The sequence below is a fragment of the Amborella trichopoda genome, chromosome 4 (assembly GCF_054954075.1).
Source record: "Amborella trichopoda isolate Santa Cruz 75 chromosome 4, AtrichopodaSantaCruz75HAP2 v2.0, whole genome shotgun sequence".
Lineage (NCBI taxonomy): Eukaryota > Viridiplantae > Streptophyta > Magnoliopsida > Amborellales > Amborellaceae > Amborella > Amborella trichopoda.
Window position 1 is genome coordinate 37,825,081 of NC_142339.1, and position 19,814 is coordinate 37,844,894.

General features: G+C 36.3%; 1 protein-coding gene across 2 annotated transcripts in view; it reads right to left on the bottom strand.

Moving 5' to 3' along the window:
* Positions 1-4,945: 4,945 nt before the first annotated feature.
* The window catches only part of LOC18423815 (microtubule-associated protein 70-2), a 31,295-nt gene continuing 16,426 nt past the window's right edge, over positions 4,946-19,814 (bottom strand). The window contains exons 11-12 of one of the 2 annotated variants that reach the window (XR_016054432.1): positions 5,434-5,515; positions 4,946-5,262 (exon numbers count right to left, since the gene is read on the bottom strand). Coding sequence is in view for 1 of the 2 variants with exons in the window: in XM_011629785.3 (XP_011628087.1) it covers positions 5,497-5,515 (19 nt within the window). In the remaining variant the exon portion in view is untranslated. Of the gene's footprint in view, positions 5,516-19,814 lie in introns of both variants that reach the window. The other variant, XM_011629785.3, reaches the window with a different exon arrangement.

Genomic DNA, 19,814 nt, shown 5'->3' on the forward strand with positions numbered 1-19,814 from the left:
AAGGCAGCCTAAGAAGACCTTTAACTGTTGTTAATGGGAAAGCACCCAATCACTCGAAACCAAAAAATGATCAAGCTTTGACATGATCAAATTTGACAGACTATTATTTGACCAAATATAATTAATTCCAACAATAGGCAAATCCAAAAGAGAACGACTCTTTGTAAACCCTTTTAGATTCACATAAAAGTTAACATATATATTTAAAGAAAATTCATATAAGTTGCAACAATGAATCTACAACCAACAAGGTGCAATGTCAGTTCATGATAGATGATTGGAGTCCTATAAAATATTTCAATCGACAAAAGTAATTTAATATATTGCTCTTTCAGAATGGAGGATATAGTCCGAACTCCATAATTTAGCTAATTTTTCAACAAGGACTACTTTAATTAAATAGATATCTCTATTCAAGTACCTTCTCAATTATGTTATGCAAATTTATCAAAATCACAATTAAAAATAAAGTATTTAACATTTCAACAATTTCTTTGTATACGGTTTCCAAAAGCCCATCAAGAGGGTCATCATCAAGTGTCAAAATAGTGGGCTTTCAACTTTTGACCCTCTATCAGAGCCATCCAATGTTCAGTCAATTTGGGAATGGTGTTGAAGTTGAGGTGGGTGAACCACCTGAACCTATGCTATTGTTCTAAGTTTCTATTCCCACCGACATATTGCAAAACTACTAACTATTTCTAAAACAGGTAGGGTTTTTAAAATTGGTATGGACCTATATTCCCCACTGATCTACCTTCAGTCAATTTCACACTCCCATCATCATTCCTTCACCTCATAAACAAAGAATATTCCCAATTCATGTCCATCTATTTCTCATAGGAGAGAAACCGAAATCCAACCCTCCATTTGTTTTAAAGAGAGAGACAAACATATCTAATTCTATGTTTTTCCTCACCCCCATCTTTTCCTCTCTAGTAGAGAAGACACCAGAATCAGCATCAAGCGTCACTCCCTTCGGCGCCCAGTCTTCATTCTCCATAAGCTCGAAGATCTCCTTGATTTGAAATCCTTCTCATATTCAAATCCTTCTTCACTATTGAAGCAACCAATCAAGCACCCCCAATTTCACTAATCTTCTTTCCAAAATTCTTAAAGATACCGCAACCCAGCATTTAGATCTCTAATTTTACCTGAAACTATAGTTATTTGCACACATTTTTTAATACAGAAAGAGATTTTTCAAAATTTTAGTGTTATTTTTTTTTTGTTTATTTTTCTTAGGAATAAGAATTGCGTCGGGATAAGTTAGCTGGGAGGATTTTGGTGAATTGAGTTGTTAAGAGGTAGGATTTGGGATAATAGATTAGGAACTAATATTTTATTAAGAATTTGGGAGGGGATAGAGATGGGAAATAGACGTGAGAGGAAATAGGGAGATTGACGTGAGAGATGAGATAGGCATGGGAGATAGAGAAAGAGATAAGAGAGAGACTAATTTTTTGTGGACTATTTTATTTATTTATTTATTGTCATCTAAGTCTATTTAAATCCCTCCTTGTAAAAGAAGATAAATTAGATTTGAGTAAAGAATTTGGTTCTTGTGAAAATATATTTTGGGGTGGACTCCCTTGTAGACCTTGATACCTACTAATGTAGGGAGAAATAATAATCAATTAGAAAATAAAAATAAAATAAATAATTGAGAGAATAGATTAGGAACTGATTTTTTAAGAAGGATTTGGGAGGGGATAAAGATGGGAGATAGACGTGAGAGGAAATAGGGAGATGGGCATGAGAGATGAGATAAGCATGGGAGTTAGAGAAAGAGATAAGAGAGAGTTTTTTGGTGGGTTATTTTATTTTATTGTTTTTTTTGTCCAAATGTATTTGAAATGAAGAAGTCCATCATTGTAAAATAAGATAATTGGATTTGAGTAATGAATTTGGATCTTGTGAAAATATTTTTTAAGGTGGACTCCCTTACAAACTTTAATACCAACTGATGTATAGAGAAATAATAATGAGCCAGAAAATAAAAATAAAATAAAAGATTGAGATAATAGATTATGAACTAATTTTTTACTATGGATTTGGGAGGGGATAAAGCTGTGAGATAAACATGAGAGGAAATAGGGAGATAGACATGAGAGATGAGATAGGTGTGGGAGTTAGAAAGAGAAGAGAGTCTATTTTTTTGTGGGATATTTTATTTATTTATTTATTTATTTATTTATTTATTTATTTATTCATTTATTTATTTATTTATTTATTTATTTATTTATTTATTTATTTATTTATTTATTTATTTATTTATTTATTTATTTATTCTAAGTGTATTTAAAGTGAAGAAGTCCCTGATTATAAAAGAAGAGAATTAGATTTGAGTAAACAATTTGGATCTTGTGAAAAAATCTTTTGAGTTGGAGTTTCTTGCCGACCTTGAGAGAGGGTATATTCTCTTATCTTTTATTATTTTTTTTATTTTTAAATTTTTTCCTACATCTCTTGGTATCAGAGTAAATAAGATCCAGTCATTACAATATCACCGAAAGCTAATCTTGTTATGGATGATCTGCTCGAAAAAAATTTGGAAAATTTGACCAAGGTCATGGAGGATGTTCAAATCGAATTTGTGAAACGAATCAGCGGTTGCAATAGTGAGATAGCATTATTCTTGGATAAGATGATGCTCACAATTACAAAGATTTGGCACCAATTTTTACCTTAGAGACAGAACTCCCTCCACAATTGATTCCAAATTCCGATCCAATATGTAACAAGCACATCATGATACAAGAACCACGATCTGATGAGCATCCACATGATCTTGGAATTAAGCCGAACTTCTCAAGTTTTATGAAAAACTTGAAAAAGAAACCACAATTGAGCTCGAGATCCCAGTGTTCTACTTAAAGATGAGCAAAAGTATTTTATGCATTAGCTTATTGAAAAAAAAGTGTGAAGGCGTATGATGAAACTACATCGCCAATTACTCGATTGGTTTCAAGCTCGAGGTCGAGCTTCTCCCAAGCCGGAAGAATAATACAGCAAGAGATTTGTCAAAATTTTAGTGTTACTATTTTTTTGTTTATTTTTCTTACGAATAAGAATTGCGCTAGAACAAGTTAGGTGGGAGGATTTCGGTGTGTGAATTGTTAAGAGTGAATTTTGAAGAATAAATTAGGATCTAATCTTTTAGGAAGGATTTGGGAGGGGATAGAGAGAGGAGATAGATGTGAGAAGAAATAAAGAGATAGATGTGAGAAGATATAGGTATGGGAACTAGAGAAAAAGATAAGAGAGAGTTCATTTTTTTTGTGGGTTATTTTGATTATTTATTTATTTTTTCTAAGTGTATTTAAAGGGAAGAAATCCTTCATTATAAAAGAAGAGAATTGGATTTGAGTAAAGAATTTGAATCTTGTTAAAAGAGTTTTTTAGGTGGACACTCTTGCAAACATTACGAGGAGGGTATATTATCTCATTTATTATTATTATTATTATTTTTATTTTTATTGTTTTTCCCAATGTTATCAAATTCACTTCACTTCGATCGAAGGGGCCGAAACCTTCGGATTTTAAGCATAAACTAAAGCAAAGAGAAACTTAGTGCTGCTACTTCAGTCAGATTCGAACTGCTTCATACTGTTCGGTCTGCTTCGGCCGAAGCTTCTGGCTACTTTTGTCAGCAAAGAACTACCTATATAAAAGTAATTTAAAAAAAAAACAATTTATTATTTTAAATTTTTTTCCATATACATAAATATCTAATTTATTTATATTAATTTTTTTAAAAAAAAAAAAAGATCTAGAGTCTTCATCTAAATTGTTTCATTTTTCTCACCAAACTGAAAAAGACTCCGAAACGAATCTGATAGCATTGGTTTTTCCCACATCAGTTTCTCTAATTGCAAGTCTATGTTCTTCCTTTAAGTGTCTTCTGGCCTCAAATCTTTCTAGTAATGTAAATCTTTGGGATAGTACTTCCACAAAGAAAGTGTGTTTTACAAAAGAGATCTAAATTTCAAATCATCCTCACATTTGGCAATATGGGTCGCATCATTAATATCAAAGTATACCCAAGATGTTTAAGGTTAATCTATCAAATGGAACTCATCTTTGAATGGAACTCATCTTTGGAGGGGCGAACTTAAAAAGTACCTCTACAAGTTTAAACCCATGACGGATTTGATAGCTTTTCAAAATCAAATCAAAGAAATAACCAACATTTCAAGTATATCATCTCTTCGGTGCTGGATAAATTTCTCACTAACTTTGTTAAAAATATTCTAAATGCCAGTTCCAGACAAAATCTTGCGCAAACAGAAATGTTTTGAATAATTTAAACCCACGTAAGTGGCACAGGCCAAAGATAACACAAATGCCATATCATGTTCCAGGTTTCACATCTAGAACATGCTTTTTTATTTAAAATCTCATCCTAAGTTTGGTACCGAAAACAAGTACCAAAACAAGTAACGTACGGCATTTGACTCAAGTACTCCATGCCAAATGATGGAACTACCGCCATTTGGGCTCTAATGTTCCAAGCCAAATGATGAAACTATCATCATTTGTTCAAGTTTCAAACTGAGAACGTGTGTTTCTTTTGCTTTTTGCTCCAAATGTGGTATCCATACCAAGCAGGGCATTTTAGTAAATTTGAAATGTTATAGGCTTAAAGCACTAGAGCACCCATTCATATGCCGGACTCCACACACTGGATAAATGCACCTAGAGCAATTTTAAGAAAAATACCTGACGAGGCACTTCAGTGAAATGAACTCATTAATGTTTATCCGTTTTAATAGTATTTTCCTAAATCTCTCCATGTAAACATAGTTTCGGACCCTCTGGAAATAGAATTTCCTAGCTCTCTGTCTCTCTCTCTCTCGGGTGGGAGGGACGGACTTTGGATGGAAACATTCAGGAGTTTCAATATTAGATGGAGTGCATTCTGAACCCATGTAACCCCAAAATACCCAAATATCTTCAAGGCCACCTTCAAATATATCACACATCACTTAAAAAACACACATTCTTGTTACAAAACACTATTCACAACCTCAAAACGCCACCACCACCAACCCGAGGATTACAAGCTGCAAAAGCAACCCTATACAAAAACAACCAACCAACAAGCAAAGAAAGCTCTGTTCCCTCTATACCTGTAAAAAGGTTAGCCCAGCTTTTAACCTCCTTTCCTATTATGCCTTACACCAACAACAGAGAGTCAAGTCAGAAGCACGCCTTCAACTCCCTCCCGATTCAAACCGCAATATCACCAAAGGTTGCCGGCTTGCCAAGGGTAGTCATAATCAATTGGGACTAAGAAAAAGAAAGAAAAAGAAAGCCTATGCAAAGTAAACCCTACTAATAAGAGCGAGAGAGAGAGAGAGAGAGAGAGAGAGAGAGAGAGAGAGAGAGAGAGAGAGAGAGAGAGAGAGAGAGAGAGAGAGAAACATGTACCATGATGACATATACTAGCACAGATGCGTCATGATCTCTGCGATATGGGGGTTTGGCAACTCATTATGAGTTCCTCACATTTCTGCAGAAAAAGGAGCAAATCAGCACAACAGAAGCAATTATCGTAAACATTTTAAAAAGTTAGCATGCAGTTATTTTCTTTAATAGGTTTAAAAAAATAGCATATTTCAGCCCCTGATCAGCAGATAACAGAAATCACAATATCATAGTATGTTCTACTTTCTTATTTTCACCTTTTTTCATACAAATAAAGGCAGCGAACATAAACTCAGCCAGGTAAGGCCTTGATCGCAAGTGAACCAGGCCATACCATTAAAGCTCATAACACAAAGACTAACTAAAGATGAACAAGAGAAAGGCATGGAGATGGCTATAGTACATCATCATCATCTGAGCCTCATCCCAGCTATTTGGAGGCAGTCAGTGCATCATTCATTGATAAAGACAAGCAAGTACATCCAATTTAATTTCTAACTGAACAATATTACAGTGGAAGTCCAAAAGCACTCTGCGCACTTGAACTTGAGGTTTGGCATATAAATCCACCTCCCCAATTTGTTAGATTTCATTGGCTTCCAATGAGCCAGACCAAGATGATCTTTGTCACAGAAAACAAAAGCATTCAACATGTAGTCAACTTTGGAAAATGTAGACCAAGATTATTAGAAGTTGAAAACAAAAAGGATCCCAATGTATAGTGTGTCAGAGAAAAGTAGACCTACCCTTGCAAATTGAGGGTGTAGGGTTTGATTAGGAACTATGTGTTAAGGGACATTCTAAGAAAAGTTGTTCCCTAGTAGGAGGGTGCTATAAACTTGTAAACATAAATTGTGGTTTCTCGGCCCCTCCTAGAAGCACGACTGGGTAAAAGTTGTTCCCGAGTAGGAGGGTGCTATAAAGTTGTAAACATAAATTGTGATGTCTCGGCCCCTCCTAGAAGCTTGACTTGGTTGGATGGCTACACTCAATAATGGGTCTCATCTTCAACCATTCAACCTAAATCTCAACTGGACAGCATAGGCAACGAGAAGTCCTTCCCCTGGAACTCTTGGAGTAGAGGGTTCCCCTAAGGATAGAGAGTCCCAGGGCCACTAGGAATTTCCCACTCAATTCACATAAGCATAAAAGCATTATTGGAAAAACAGAGAGAGTAAACACAAAGGCTATAATGTGAGCTGAGTGTCTCTTCAGCACTTGTCAGAGCCACTTAAGAGGGTAACAAATTAAATGTGATTAGGTGAGAAAGACGTTTGGCAGCACCCCCATGAAAAATGACTAGAAGAGAACTAAAAGCAATTATCACGCATGTAAACTTTCATCGCATCCTTCAATTTATCAATGTAACTGGACCACGTGACCAGCATAGGTTTCAGCCATTGTGGAGAGTATCAAACCCACATGACCAGAATAGGTTAAAAGGATTTTACTAAGGTGGTTTCTAAATATGTTTGTCCACACTTCATGGGCCTGGGTTGCCTATTAAGAATTCATCAAAGTTTAGTTTAATCATGACTTGGGTAGGTTGGATCCAAAAGAGAAGATCTCGTTATGCCTTTGGAGTGTCCCAAATAATATGGGTCCAATGGCTAAAGAGATCAGAGTAGTCATAGAACTCGTGAGAAAGGCCCATGAGATGATTGTTGACTTGACGCGATCAATGCGCATGAGCATCCTGACCTCAATGCCTTGAAAGGTTTGTCGATTACGTTCTAGCCAAAGTACCCAAAGTATGGCAAGCACTACTAAATGCAGGAGGAACAGACCCTTTTAATGGAAACGTAGCTTTGAACACGGCTTTCTGTGGAGGATTGGTCGCCTAGAACAGAGCGAGTGACTTGGGGAAGAATGAAAGGACTTGTGAAGCAACCATTCCATGGATGAACAAGCGACCAATAGATTCCTCCTCTTCTCTGCACAATAAACAACAATTGAGCAGAGGAACACCTCTACTTTCGATGTGATCTCAGGTTAGGACTTTATTGAGGACCACCAACCAACTGAAAGATTGGACACTCGCGCCAGCATAGAGCACACTTTCCTAAACATGGGGCTTGTTTGAGGGGTGAGGGCCTTGTAAAAAGGAGACAAAGGGCAGTAGTCTGCAGTTTTAAGACTCCAGACTTTCTTGTCCACTCCTCAGCATGGTATGAAACATGCATTTAGATCTCCAGCAATTCGAGAAGCTCAATCTCCTCTGCTTTGTTCAGGATTTACAGTAAAAAGGATACCACATGATGGCATTATGCAGCCACTAAATATTTCAAATAGGTTGGGAATGGTGGCATCTGGTCTAAGGCAATCATAGAGTCTTAGGAAGATCATTTCAAGAATTTTGATACACACCAAATATGTCCCTCCAAAACCTAATATGGTCACTGTTTTTGGCAGCAAAACGAATGTGGCTGTAAAAAATCTGTTTAACATTATCTTTCGCCTTCCATCCCCAATATTATCTAGCGCTGGGGAAAGATCAGGGCAACCATCCTGAAGGAGCAGTACCATAGCCCTGTTTGATAAGTGATTGCCACAGACAGTCCTGGTGGATGATATAGCGCCACCACTACTTGCCAAGGGCAGTATCGAGTCTCCTCACACCCAGGACTTCCTCCTGTTTAGGTAGGAAAACTTTGTCCCAGTTTTCAAGATGGTAATTCTGAGTGTCTCCAGCATCACTCCTTAGGAAATTTTTAAATGAACCTTTTAACTTCCAGACAATTTGCATAGCATATGAAACTGAGACATTTAGAAGATGTTACAAGCAAGAGTGTTGATGGGTAATGCGTCCCCCAAAGGAGAGAAATCTACATTTAAAGCTGCTAGCCTTCTCTAAATCATCTCTAAATACTATTACACTGTGACTCTTTTGGACTTGTGGACACAGAATGGGAGGCCCAAGTATTTGCCTGGACTTTGGTCTGTACCACATCCCATCCTATGAGCCAGGAGTTTGGTTCTAGACATGTTTACCCTCAAACCAGAAACCAGCTTTGAAACATCTCAGAAACAGCCATAACTTGCCAATATCTTCAGGATTAGCAAAAGAAAACACTAAAGGCCTTGTTTGATTGATAAGTAAATCTATCTTGAGCATCTCAATTTATCTAGAATTAATATATTTTGTATAATATTGCATGAGATAACTGCTATCTGCTGTTTGGTTGAATTTTGATATAATCATCGGAAAATTATGGAATACCTGCCAGTTATAACAGTCTCCCCAAAATACCCCCCCGTTGAGAAGTCCCCTACGCTCATTACCCCAAAAAACTTATTTTTGCCTCACTTACTCCTCAGACCACTTTTCAGTATACTTTAGAACAACAATGCCCTTATTAAATGGAATTGAAATTTTGATTTGAAAATCTTCCACCCACAAATCAAAACCTCCTGTCACTTGACTCTGTCTCTGTTAACTACATTTCTCTCCCCCCCTCGCTTTCCATTTTCTCTCCCTAAAACTCCCTCTACTCTTAACACTCTCTCTCTCTCTCTCCTTTCTTTTTCTCTCTAAAACTACCCTCACGAAGAGCTCCCTCTGCAAGCTCGAGCCATTCTTCTTCCCCCACACAGCCATCATCAAAAAATTCGGGATTTCAAACCCATCGCAGCAATCATCAGGAAATTAGGGATTTCAAAAGTTGAGACCTCTCCATCCACCATCAAAGGTATTTTTTCAATTTAATTTTGATTTATGCTTGCTATGTTCATGTTCTCATAAACTGAATCTCAATTTCTTGTTTGGTTTTTATGGGTGGTTTTATGCATGCTCGTTTTTGTGCTCTCATAATCCGGAATTTTATTGTTCGTGTCCATGTTTCCAATATATTAACGTCAAGACATGTTCTTCATCCTTTAAACTTGGGTTGCATTCCTAAGCTCATGCATACTTCAATGTTCTCATGTGTAGGCATCCTTATACGAAAAGGATTACCCCGTTGAGCCCTTGTAGAAATATTGTAGAATTGCCTGGTACTTTCTTGCTCAGTCTTTACTTAAAAGCATCTTAATTTCTTGGCTGACTCGCAGATGGTTGTGTTTCATGTTATTCCTATGAATTATGGGTAGCCACTTGTTGCTAACCAGAGATTTTCTTGTTCATTATTCTTTGATGAACCCTGATGAATATACGAATGGAAAATATTGAATGTCCATACCATATTAGGATCTGAACTTGATATGATGCTTATTTTCATTCAAGAACAAGAAATTTATGTATGAACCAAAGTTCTGGTGCTCGATACATGTATTGTGATTCAAATGAATTGAGCATTGTTTTTATTTGAGAACAGCAAGCACTGTTTAAAATCAAATATCAGAGTAGCTTAAGCACTTAAATATGGACCGAGTTAATGTCAAAAACCAAGTTTACATGACACACTTTTTCACTGGTAATGTTAGTGTCCATTGCAATTTTATTAGTTTTTCCTTTTCTTTTCCAATTATATGTAGGACACAAAAAGCATGGGAAATAACCATTTGATTTATTGTAGATATGGTGGTGGATTCCACACATGTTGATGACGATAGACAATCTCAGCGGTGAGGCATGTAATTTTCTTGCTAATTGTAGCACAAAGTTAGATGAGATGAGGAAGCATATAGTGGAATTGATTCTCAATTGACATGCACATTGTTTCACTGAGGTATTTCATCCAAGGAATTTGGATATTCCCTATAACCCTATTTTATTGACAATGATATGGAGAGATTGTTGAGTGCACATGACAACTGAAATGTTATAGTCATCTATACATGTGTTCGCATTAAGCATAGGAGTGGAAGTTCCACAGTCCATCCTATCACACGGTAGAAATATATATATATGTAAATATGCCCATTTCACTTGAATTTCTATATTCCTGTATGATATTAAAAATACTCACATTGTACTATTCTAGGGTAAATGAATATGTGAGACTCACAACGCCCTCTAGTGCTCTTGAATCTACCAATGAACAAAGTATTAGGAGAATGCTTTAGCTGGGGTAGAGCACGAGGTTCTTTCTCTTGATGACCGAGAAACTCTTAGCAAGTTTGCCATGGAAAATCATTTTGCATACCGTCCTATAAAAATGAGGGGTACCGCATGAGGACAAATGCAAGGATGAAAGTTGCAATTGGGATATATATGTCCTTAAGATTGGGGCGACCAATATATTCAAAATCAAGAAATGCAAAAGGGAACACTCGTGATCGCCACAAACCATAATGTTCAGAAACGAGCTACCCAAAAGTTTATTGCTTCCCTGATTAAAGACAAGTTGACTGACACCTCGAGTTAGAAACCTAAAGAAATGGTAAACAGTTTAGCTCGAGATTATAAGTTAGAGGTACTAAAGTATGGCTAGGGAAGGAGGTAGCAGTAACTAAACTACATGGATCCCAAGAGGAGACTTACAACCAATTACCTGAATAATATTATAAACGAACCAGGAAAGTCATGTATCAAAACATCTATGGCTCGATGGAAGATTTTGCTGCTTATTCATGAGTTTCCATGCATCACTATATGCTTTCAATTTGGTGCCGCCCATTCCTCTTTATTTATGGAGCAGCATTGAAGGTGTGATCCCTGATAATCTTAGTCGCTTTTACATCAATTGATGGGCAAGGTGAAATGTTCCCAGTTCCTTATGTTATTGTAGACGCTGAAAATAGCGACAATTGATTGTGGTTTCTAGAAAGCCTCAAGGTCTCTATTTGTACATAATGTTCAATCACATTTGTGTCAAATAAACACCATGGTCACACTCAAAAAATAATAAATAAATAAACACCATGGCTTGATTGACAATGTCTTGCATGATAATGTCTTGCATGTGTTTTAGAATCCTAAGTATTCATTTTGAGAATGCCACATAGTGGAGAACTTCAAGAGGGATATGAGGCACTTTCGCACTGATGCGAAGAATGCAATTGTTAGTCCTTTCCAAGGAGCCACATTAGCGAGAATGTATGACATAAAAATCACAACTAATTGTTGCTATTTTCAGAGTCCTAGTAGACGAGAAAGTGGTATACTCATGTGGCGCCTTGAAAAGCATTAAAAATTGCCTTATTTACATCTATGCGAAAGTGCCTCATATCCCTCTTGAAATTCTCTACTATATGGTGTCCACAAAATTAATGCTTAGGATTCTCAAACACATGCAACACAGTATCAATCAAGTCATGGTGTCTATCTGACACAAATGTGATTGTTTAACAAAAGCAACCTTGAGAATTTCCATAAACCACAACCAATTGTCGTTATTTCCAACATCTACAATGGCATAAGCTATTGGAAAGATTTTGCCTTGCCCATCCATTGAGGTAGAAGCAAGTATGGGTCCCTAGGAAATGTGCCATCCATGTTGTTCCATCACTAAAAAGGAGTGGGTGGCATCCAAATTTAAAGTCATGCAGTGACGCATGAAAACTTCTGAATAAGCGGTGAAACCTTCCATTGGGCCATACGTGTCCGAATACATGACTTCTCAAGTTTGCCTCTAACAAGCAGTTAATATATGGAGGTAATTGGTTGTATGCCAACTCTTGATATCCATGTACTTCAGATACTGCTACTTCCTTCCCTTGCCATGCGTTCTAATATGGTACCTCTAACCCATAATCTCAAGCTAAATCGTTCACTATTTCTTTTGGTTTGTAACACGAAGTGTCACTTGTCATTAATCAGGGAAGCAATAAATTTTTGGGTGGTGCTTCTGTGATTATTATAGTCTGCACCAATATCGCATGAGTGTTCCTTTTTCCATTTCTGAATTCTAAATATATTGGTCACCCCAATCTTAAAGGCATATATCTCACAATTGCAACATTCAAGAACTCCCAATTGTAACACTCAGTCTTGCATCTTGCCCTCACGGGATACCCCTCTTTTTTATAAGACATTACGCAAAATGTTTTGGAATGACAAACTTGCTAAGAGCTTCCTGAAATCATCAAAAGAAGGAAACTCTTGCCCTTCCCAAGTAAAAGCATGCTTCCACAAACTAAGCAAACATGGTCCAGTGCTTTGTTCATTAGTATATTCAAGAGAACTAGAGTAGGGTGGCAGGAATCCGTACAGTGAGATTCAAATAAGTATTTTAATATCACATACGAATACAGAAATTTAAATGAAATGGGCATATGCGACAAATATATACAGAAATTCAAATGAAATGGGCATATGTGACATATAGATTGTGGTAGGACGGACTGTGGAACTTTCACTCATATGCTCATTGCCATCACATACACAGACAACTATAAATCTTCATAGGCACTCAACAATCTCTCCATGTCACTATCAATAAATCGGGTTATAGGAATCTATTATTTCTCAGGACGAAATAACTTAGTGAAACAACCTGCATGTTAACAGAGAATCAATCTACTACGTGCTTCTTCATTCCAATTTTGTGCTACAAATAGTAAGAAATATAAATGCCTGGCCACCGATATGGTCAATGGTGCCATTAACACTTGTGCAGAATTGACCACCACATATGCAATAAATTAAACGGTTATTCCCATTCCTATTGTGTTCTACATATAATTGGGACAAGCATAAGAAATTCCTATTTCTATGTGCATTTTATGGTACACACAAAGAACCAGAAAAAAAAGAACCAATAAAATTCCCATGTACACTAACATTACCAGTGAAAAAGAGTGAAATGTAAACTCACAATTTTCAACATTAACTCATTCCATATTTAAGTGCTTAAGCTACATTAAAGAGTGTCTGGTCTTTGATTTGAATGCTCTCCATTAATAATTAGAATGCTCAATTTATTTGAATCATAATACATGTATTAAACATCCGAATTCGAGCTCATCCAAAATACATAAATTTCTAGTTCGTGAATGAAAAGAAGCATCATATCAAGTTTAGATCCTAAAATGATATGCACATTCAATTTCTTACATTTCTATATTCATCAGGGTTCCTCAAAGAATAATAAACAAGAAAATCTCTAGTTAGCAACAAGTGGCTACCCATAGTTCATAGGAGTAACATAAAACACAACCATCTAGGAGTCAGCCAAGAAATTAAGATGCTATTCAGTAAAGACAAAGCAGGGAAATACTAAGCAATTCTACAGAACTTCTACAAGGGCTCAACGGAGTAATCCCTCTCATATAAGGATGCCTACACATGAGAAAAATGAAGTATGCAGCTTAGGAATGCAAACAAAGTTTAAAGGATGACAAACATCTCTTGACGTCAATAAACTGGAAACATGGGCACGAACAATAAAACTCCATATTATGACAACACAGAAAAAAGCATTCATCAAACCAACCATAAAAACCAAACAGGAAATTGGGATTCAGAATATGAGAACATCAACTTAACAAGTAGAAATCAAAAATGAAAATAAACCAAACTAACTTGAGATTTATATGACAATAACTTTTGAATAGAGGAAAGAGAGGGTAAAAGAGGAAGAGAAGAAAAATATGGGCTTCGCAACCACAAATCACGAAATATATCTTTGATGATGGATGGAGAGTTCTCAAATTCACAAATCCCTAGTTTCTTGAGGATGGTTGGTTTGAAATCCCTAATTTCTTGGTGACTGGTACACAAGGCGAATAATAATGGCTCGAGCTCACAGAGGGAATTTCATGAAGAAGCTCTTCATGAGGGCAGTTTTAGAGAGAGAAAGAAGGGGGAAATAGGGGGAGAGAGAGTTAAGAGCAGATGGAGTTTTACAGAGAAAGGGGTAGAGAGAGAGTGGGAGAGATGTAGTTAAGAGGGACACAGTTAAGAGAGACGGAGTCAACAACATAGTTACCCAGAATGGGAGCAACAAGAGATCCAAAATCAAGATCACAAACAAGGTCAGCTTGAAATTCTGTGGTAGGAGGAATGAGATCCACACATGGTCATATAAAGGGATTGAGATCCCTAGCTTCAGGGAGCATGTTCCATATCTGCACAAGGGTGTGTTTCTCATCTGCATTGGAGCGTGTTTCTTAATAAATGGGATCACGTTCAGTTGTGCATAGGAACAAGATTCCTAAAGTTCACTTTTCCCTATATTGTAATTTAGGAGCGAATTCCAATGAACAATATGTTTAACTTTATCCAAATTCACAAACCCAAGTATCAATGTTTGAAATCTTTGAATTTTTTCTTGTCATCAGAGTATGATTTCATACAAGTAATGTTACTTAAAAACCAATATAGTCTACATGAGTCATCCGCAATGAAAGGAGCTTCGTGTCTTTGATCTCAGCTCTCTCTTTCTCTCTCTCTCTCTCTCTCTTTCTCTCTCTCTCTCTCTCTCTCTCTCTCTCTCTCTCTCATTGTGATACAATCATTGGGGACTTTCGTGGACTCCCATTCTCTTCAAATTCCTAGGAGAACATTGTGATCTATCTGACTCTTACATATGTGACATTAATAAACTCTCTCAACACCCCTTATGTACTTTTATTCAGGTAATAATGCACCACTAACAGTATAGACATATATTTCATCTTAGCCTTTGAGTTGTTAACGAAAACTTCATTACACACCCTGACAAAGACAATTACTTAAGCAAAGATTCACTGTGAAAAATTACTCATGCGGGTCCATTACAAAAATTTCACACCTACCTAGAATAGTATGCCTACATATGCACACCTCCTCATTTTGGCACCAATCAGTTGGATTGGACGGCGACCACTAGAATATTGATTCATAGTTACATTTAAGAAAGTTTCAGTAACGATAAACAACAAGGGGGAAGGAGGTATCCTTGTTGAACATGTCAGGACGTCTTGAAGAAAGCCAAAAGGGTTGTCATTCAAGAGGGTGGAAAAGTGGGTGAGGTGATACACCGTTAATCCAATCAAGCCATTTGCCCCAACAACCATCAAATGGAGGACCTGATCTACAATTTCCAAATAGACATAACCATCGGCTCTTTGAAAGTCGAGCTTACATATTACACTCGAGAGCTGAGAATGTCATCACTACACTCATGAGGGATCAAAGCAGCATGCTTGATCCATTCATCGGGAAGAAAGGCAGCTTGACGAGCATATATGATCTGGCTAACAACTCACTACAATCTCGAGGCAAGAACCTTTGCACCTATCAGGTTCAGGTAAGAGGTATTGATTGGATCTGAAATTGTTTCTCTTTAAGACCTTCGAGGTTTGGGATTACGGACAATGAAGGTTGCATTCATGTGACTCTTTGGTGAAATTCTAAAAAGAGCATAATCACATCCGGGCCCACGACACCCATAACTGGTGAATGATAGAAATCTGGAAGCGATCGGGTCCGGTAGCTTTTTCTTTCCCCAACTCTTTGATAGCTTTGAGAACCTCTGTTTCAGTAGAAGGTGCCTCCAAGTTCCTAGCAATATGCTCTAAAATCTTTTCTCAACTAGATGTATGATACATCAGATTTTCTTCTCAACTAATAATAGGTTTTGGAAAATTTATCAAAATACCCATAGGAGATGAATTACTTGACATTCTATCATTTGTCACTACTCCAACACATGATCATGTGTTTTTTTATGGGTAGTTTGAAATTAAAAACACAAGATATGGATAAGACATTAAATTGTTCAATGTTCATATCTTGTGGATAACTAGATAAATTTCCTACAATATTTTGACAAACCATGCCATTTGGGCAATCTCATGTGTTTAACACGTATAGCTCCCCACCTATGATCTCCAAGATGGAACTTTATCAAAATACCCATAGGAGATTAATTATTTAATGTTATACCATTTGTCAATATTCCAACACATGATCATGTGTTTTTTTATGCATAATATATGCAAAGGCACCTAGGGGCAGCAATGGACACGGACCCAACCCGAGTCCAGGTATGGGTCCAAAAATTGGACCCGGTAGGTCAGGTCCAAGTCTGGATCCATGTAGACCCGACGCGATTAGTGTTGATATTTAAATAATATTAAACATATGATATTTATATAATATTTAAAGAAATACAACTATATATTTTTACAACTATATATTTTTAGTTATAATATTTAAATAATGCATGTTAATATTTAACAAATTTGTAAAATATATTTTAATATATTTAAATATAAAGATATTTCGATTTTTGGGTTGGGTCGATCAGGTCCGGTCGAGTCTGGGTCCGGGTCCGGGTCTGGGTCTGAGTCTGGGTCCCACATTATATTTTCAGGTTTGGGTCCGGTTCTAGGTGACTTTGGGTCGGAGTCCGAGGCCACATTTGAGTCCCATAATATCTTTTAGGGTCCAGGTCCCGAGACCTGACCCAACTCATTGCCATCCCTATAGGCGCTTGCCTAGGCTGCTAGGTGCCTGCCTAAGCCGTTGGGGTCCGCCTGGCGCAAAGTTAACATAAACATATTCAAATATGTGCTTTTGGGCAGCACATATATTCATATATTTGCATAATTTTCACTACAAGGGTCAGGGCACCTGCGTAGGTGTTGGGCGCTGAGCGCCAGACCAACCGCCTAGCGTTTTTGAAACCTTGCGTTTTGGGATATGTGCGAGCAAAGTGTCAATGCCACAACTCCACTTGTAGTGGTACTAAAGATGGTTAATTACGATGTACAATCTGTCATGAGATTCTTATATGAAGCAATGGACCACACAACAAAGGCTTAAAAGCCAAATTCCAAGTACTCTCGAGGAAGTTTGTGACATCATCAATGACAAATAGAGCAGCAGACTGCATCGTCCAGTCCATGCAACAGATAACTTTCAAATTTTAATATATTCTTATATCTTAAACTTGTGAATTTGTGACTTATATGCGTTTTGGGGGCCTTTTTATTCCATAACTAATCTATGGTCATGTATCATACATCAATTTATTCAGGTTTCTACTTTAATCAGGCATACCACTATCAACTGGGGTCAAAGCCAGCACTTTGAGATCATTAAGGCGTGAATTATTATATTTGAAGATAGGAATGGAACGAGGAGACAAATTAAGGCGTTGAAGGAGGTATACTCTCATTTAATTTTGTAATTGTAATTTGTAAATTGAAAATCAGCACCAATAATTAAAGTCAACATATTCAAAAAAAAAATTAAGAACCAATAATTATCTCTCCACTACATAATACAACTAGGTGATCCATCTTTGTGACCTTCAGGCTTGTTTGGATGTACTCGTTATCATTGTTAATTCACTATTCAATAAAATTAATCATGCTAATTAATTATATGTAGTTTGACAATGTCCCCCATAAAATTATCTGAGATAAACTTATACACAGTTCACATATAAATTTATCTTTTCGTAACGGTTTTTACTTTATTCCAAGTAATTTACTGAAAATCCATGTTTTTAGCCAAAAATAACAAAAAATGAAAATCACCAAAATGTTAAATAATTAAACTATATTATAAATACTACAAGTTATGTGTCAAACAACTAATAAAATAATAATATGCAAAGCATATTAGTTTCAACTAAGATAGTCTACCCCTGATAAGATTAATTGTCACACAAACAGGTCCTTATTTGTTATGTAGCTTTGTTATCTTAACTTGCTCTATAAAAGGACGCACAAGGAAATTTTTGGTTAAACCTAATGATAAGAACTCGAACAAGCTAGAGCCAAGATAGTTTCCTATAGCCATAGGCTCAAAGCAGTATATAATCTTCCAAATATATTCCATCATATTGTACTCCACGATTGTACCCTTAAGGACCAGTTTGGAAGACAATTGATTTTATCAGCAATATATTATCTTATCTGAAATCAATACGCTCTGGATAAAGTCATTTCATTAGCTGCTTGGTAGTGATCTTGTATTGTACATAATATTATTTAAATATTTAACTTTTCAGTGATTTGCAGTTATTTTTAGCTCTATCTCACGAAGAACATGTGATATTCAGCAAATTACTTTGAATAAAGTAAAAACAATCTTTCAAAAAGAAAAAAGTTACATTTAAAACTGCCAATAAGTTTTATCTCAAAAAACTTTACAATGGACAACAAACAGATATCCCATTATAAGGATTAATTTTATTGAAACAATGAATTATCAATGATAAAGAGTACATCCAAGCATGCCCTTATTATATTATTATTTCATTGTATTGCACTTTATGATGGTACACTTAATTTGAGTATTAAACTAATTTATATTGGTGGTAGATCAATGCTCAGATTTAGGGTCCCTCCCTTTTCTTTTTTTTGGCATTATAGTCTAGATTTGTTTGGCTACATGGAATCTAGGGACTCTATCAAGTAAGAGTATGGAGTTAGTGGATACAATGAGACGAAGGAGAATTAACATAGCTTATTTATAGGAAACTAAGTAGAAACGTAAATGATCAAAGGATAATAATAGAAATGACACAGGTATAATGGTGGACAAAGGTTTAAAGGATAATGTAACAAATGTTAAGAAAGTAGGTGATACTCTCTTATTAATTAAACTTGTGCTAGGAGAGGAGAAAATGTAATTGGTGCTTATGGGCCAACGGTAGGAATAGGGATAGAATTAAAAGATAATTCTAGGAGGACATGGATGGACTAGTCCAAGGAATACAAAATTGATAATTTATACAATAAATTGGGGACAAGAGAAGGTCAAAAAGATGTCTCCAAACTAACAAACATGAGAGAGGAAGGGTAGGGACTTAGATCATATTAAATGCATTACGAGTGAGGATCAGAGGGTATTGGTGAAGGATGCCAAGGTCAATGAAAGGTGGAGAATTTATTTTTAGAAATCGCTAAATGACGACCACTCTAGGAGCTCAATGTTAATGGAACCATTGACATATATGGGGACAAACAGATACTTTCGTGGGATTATGATATATTGAAGTGAAAGAAGCTTTGAGAAAGATGATGACAGGAAAGGTTTTAGGACCAAATGGTATACCAATATAGGTTTTGAAGTGCATGGGAGAGATTGGCTTTCTGGTTTACCAAAGGTTGTTCAACAGGATTTTGCGAACAAACAAAATGGTAGATGAATGGAAGTAAAAGTATTATGGTACCTATTTACAAGAAGAAATGAGACATGCAAAGTTGTACAAACTATCGAGATATCAAACTTATAAGCCACACTATGAAATTGCAAAAGAAAGTGACTCAACAACGACGAAGACATGAAACAAGTGTACCAAAAAATCAGTTCGGATCCATGCTAGGGAGGTCAACCATTGAGGCTATTTCCCTACTTAGGCAATTGATTGAGAATTTTATAGAGAAGAAAAAAGACCTCCACATGGTTTTTATTGATTTAGAGAAAGCATACAATAAGGTACCTAGAGTTTGGTGGGCGCTGGAAAACAAAGAGTTCTCAAGAAAATATATTAACACAGTAAGTAATATGTACAAGGGAGAGCTAACTAATGTGAGGACAACCGGTCAAGATACAAGTGAGT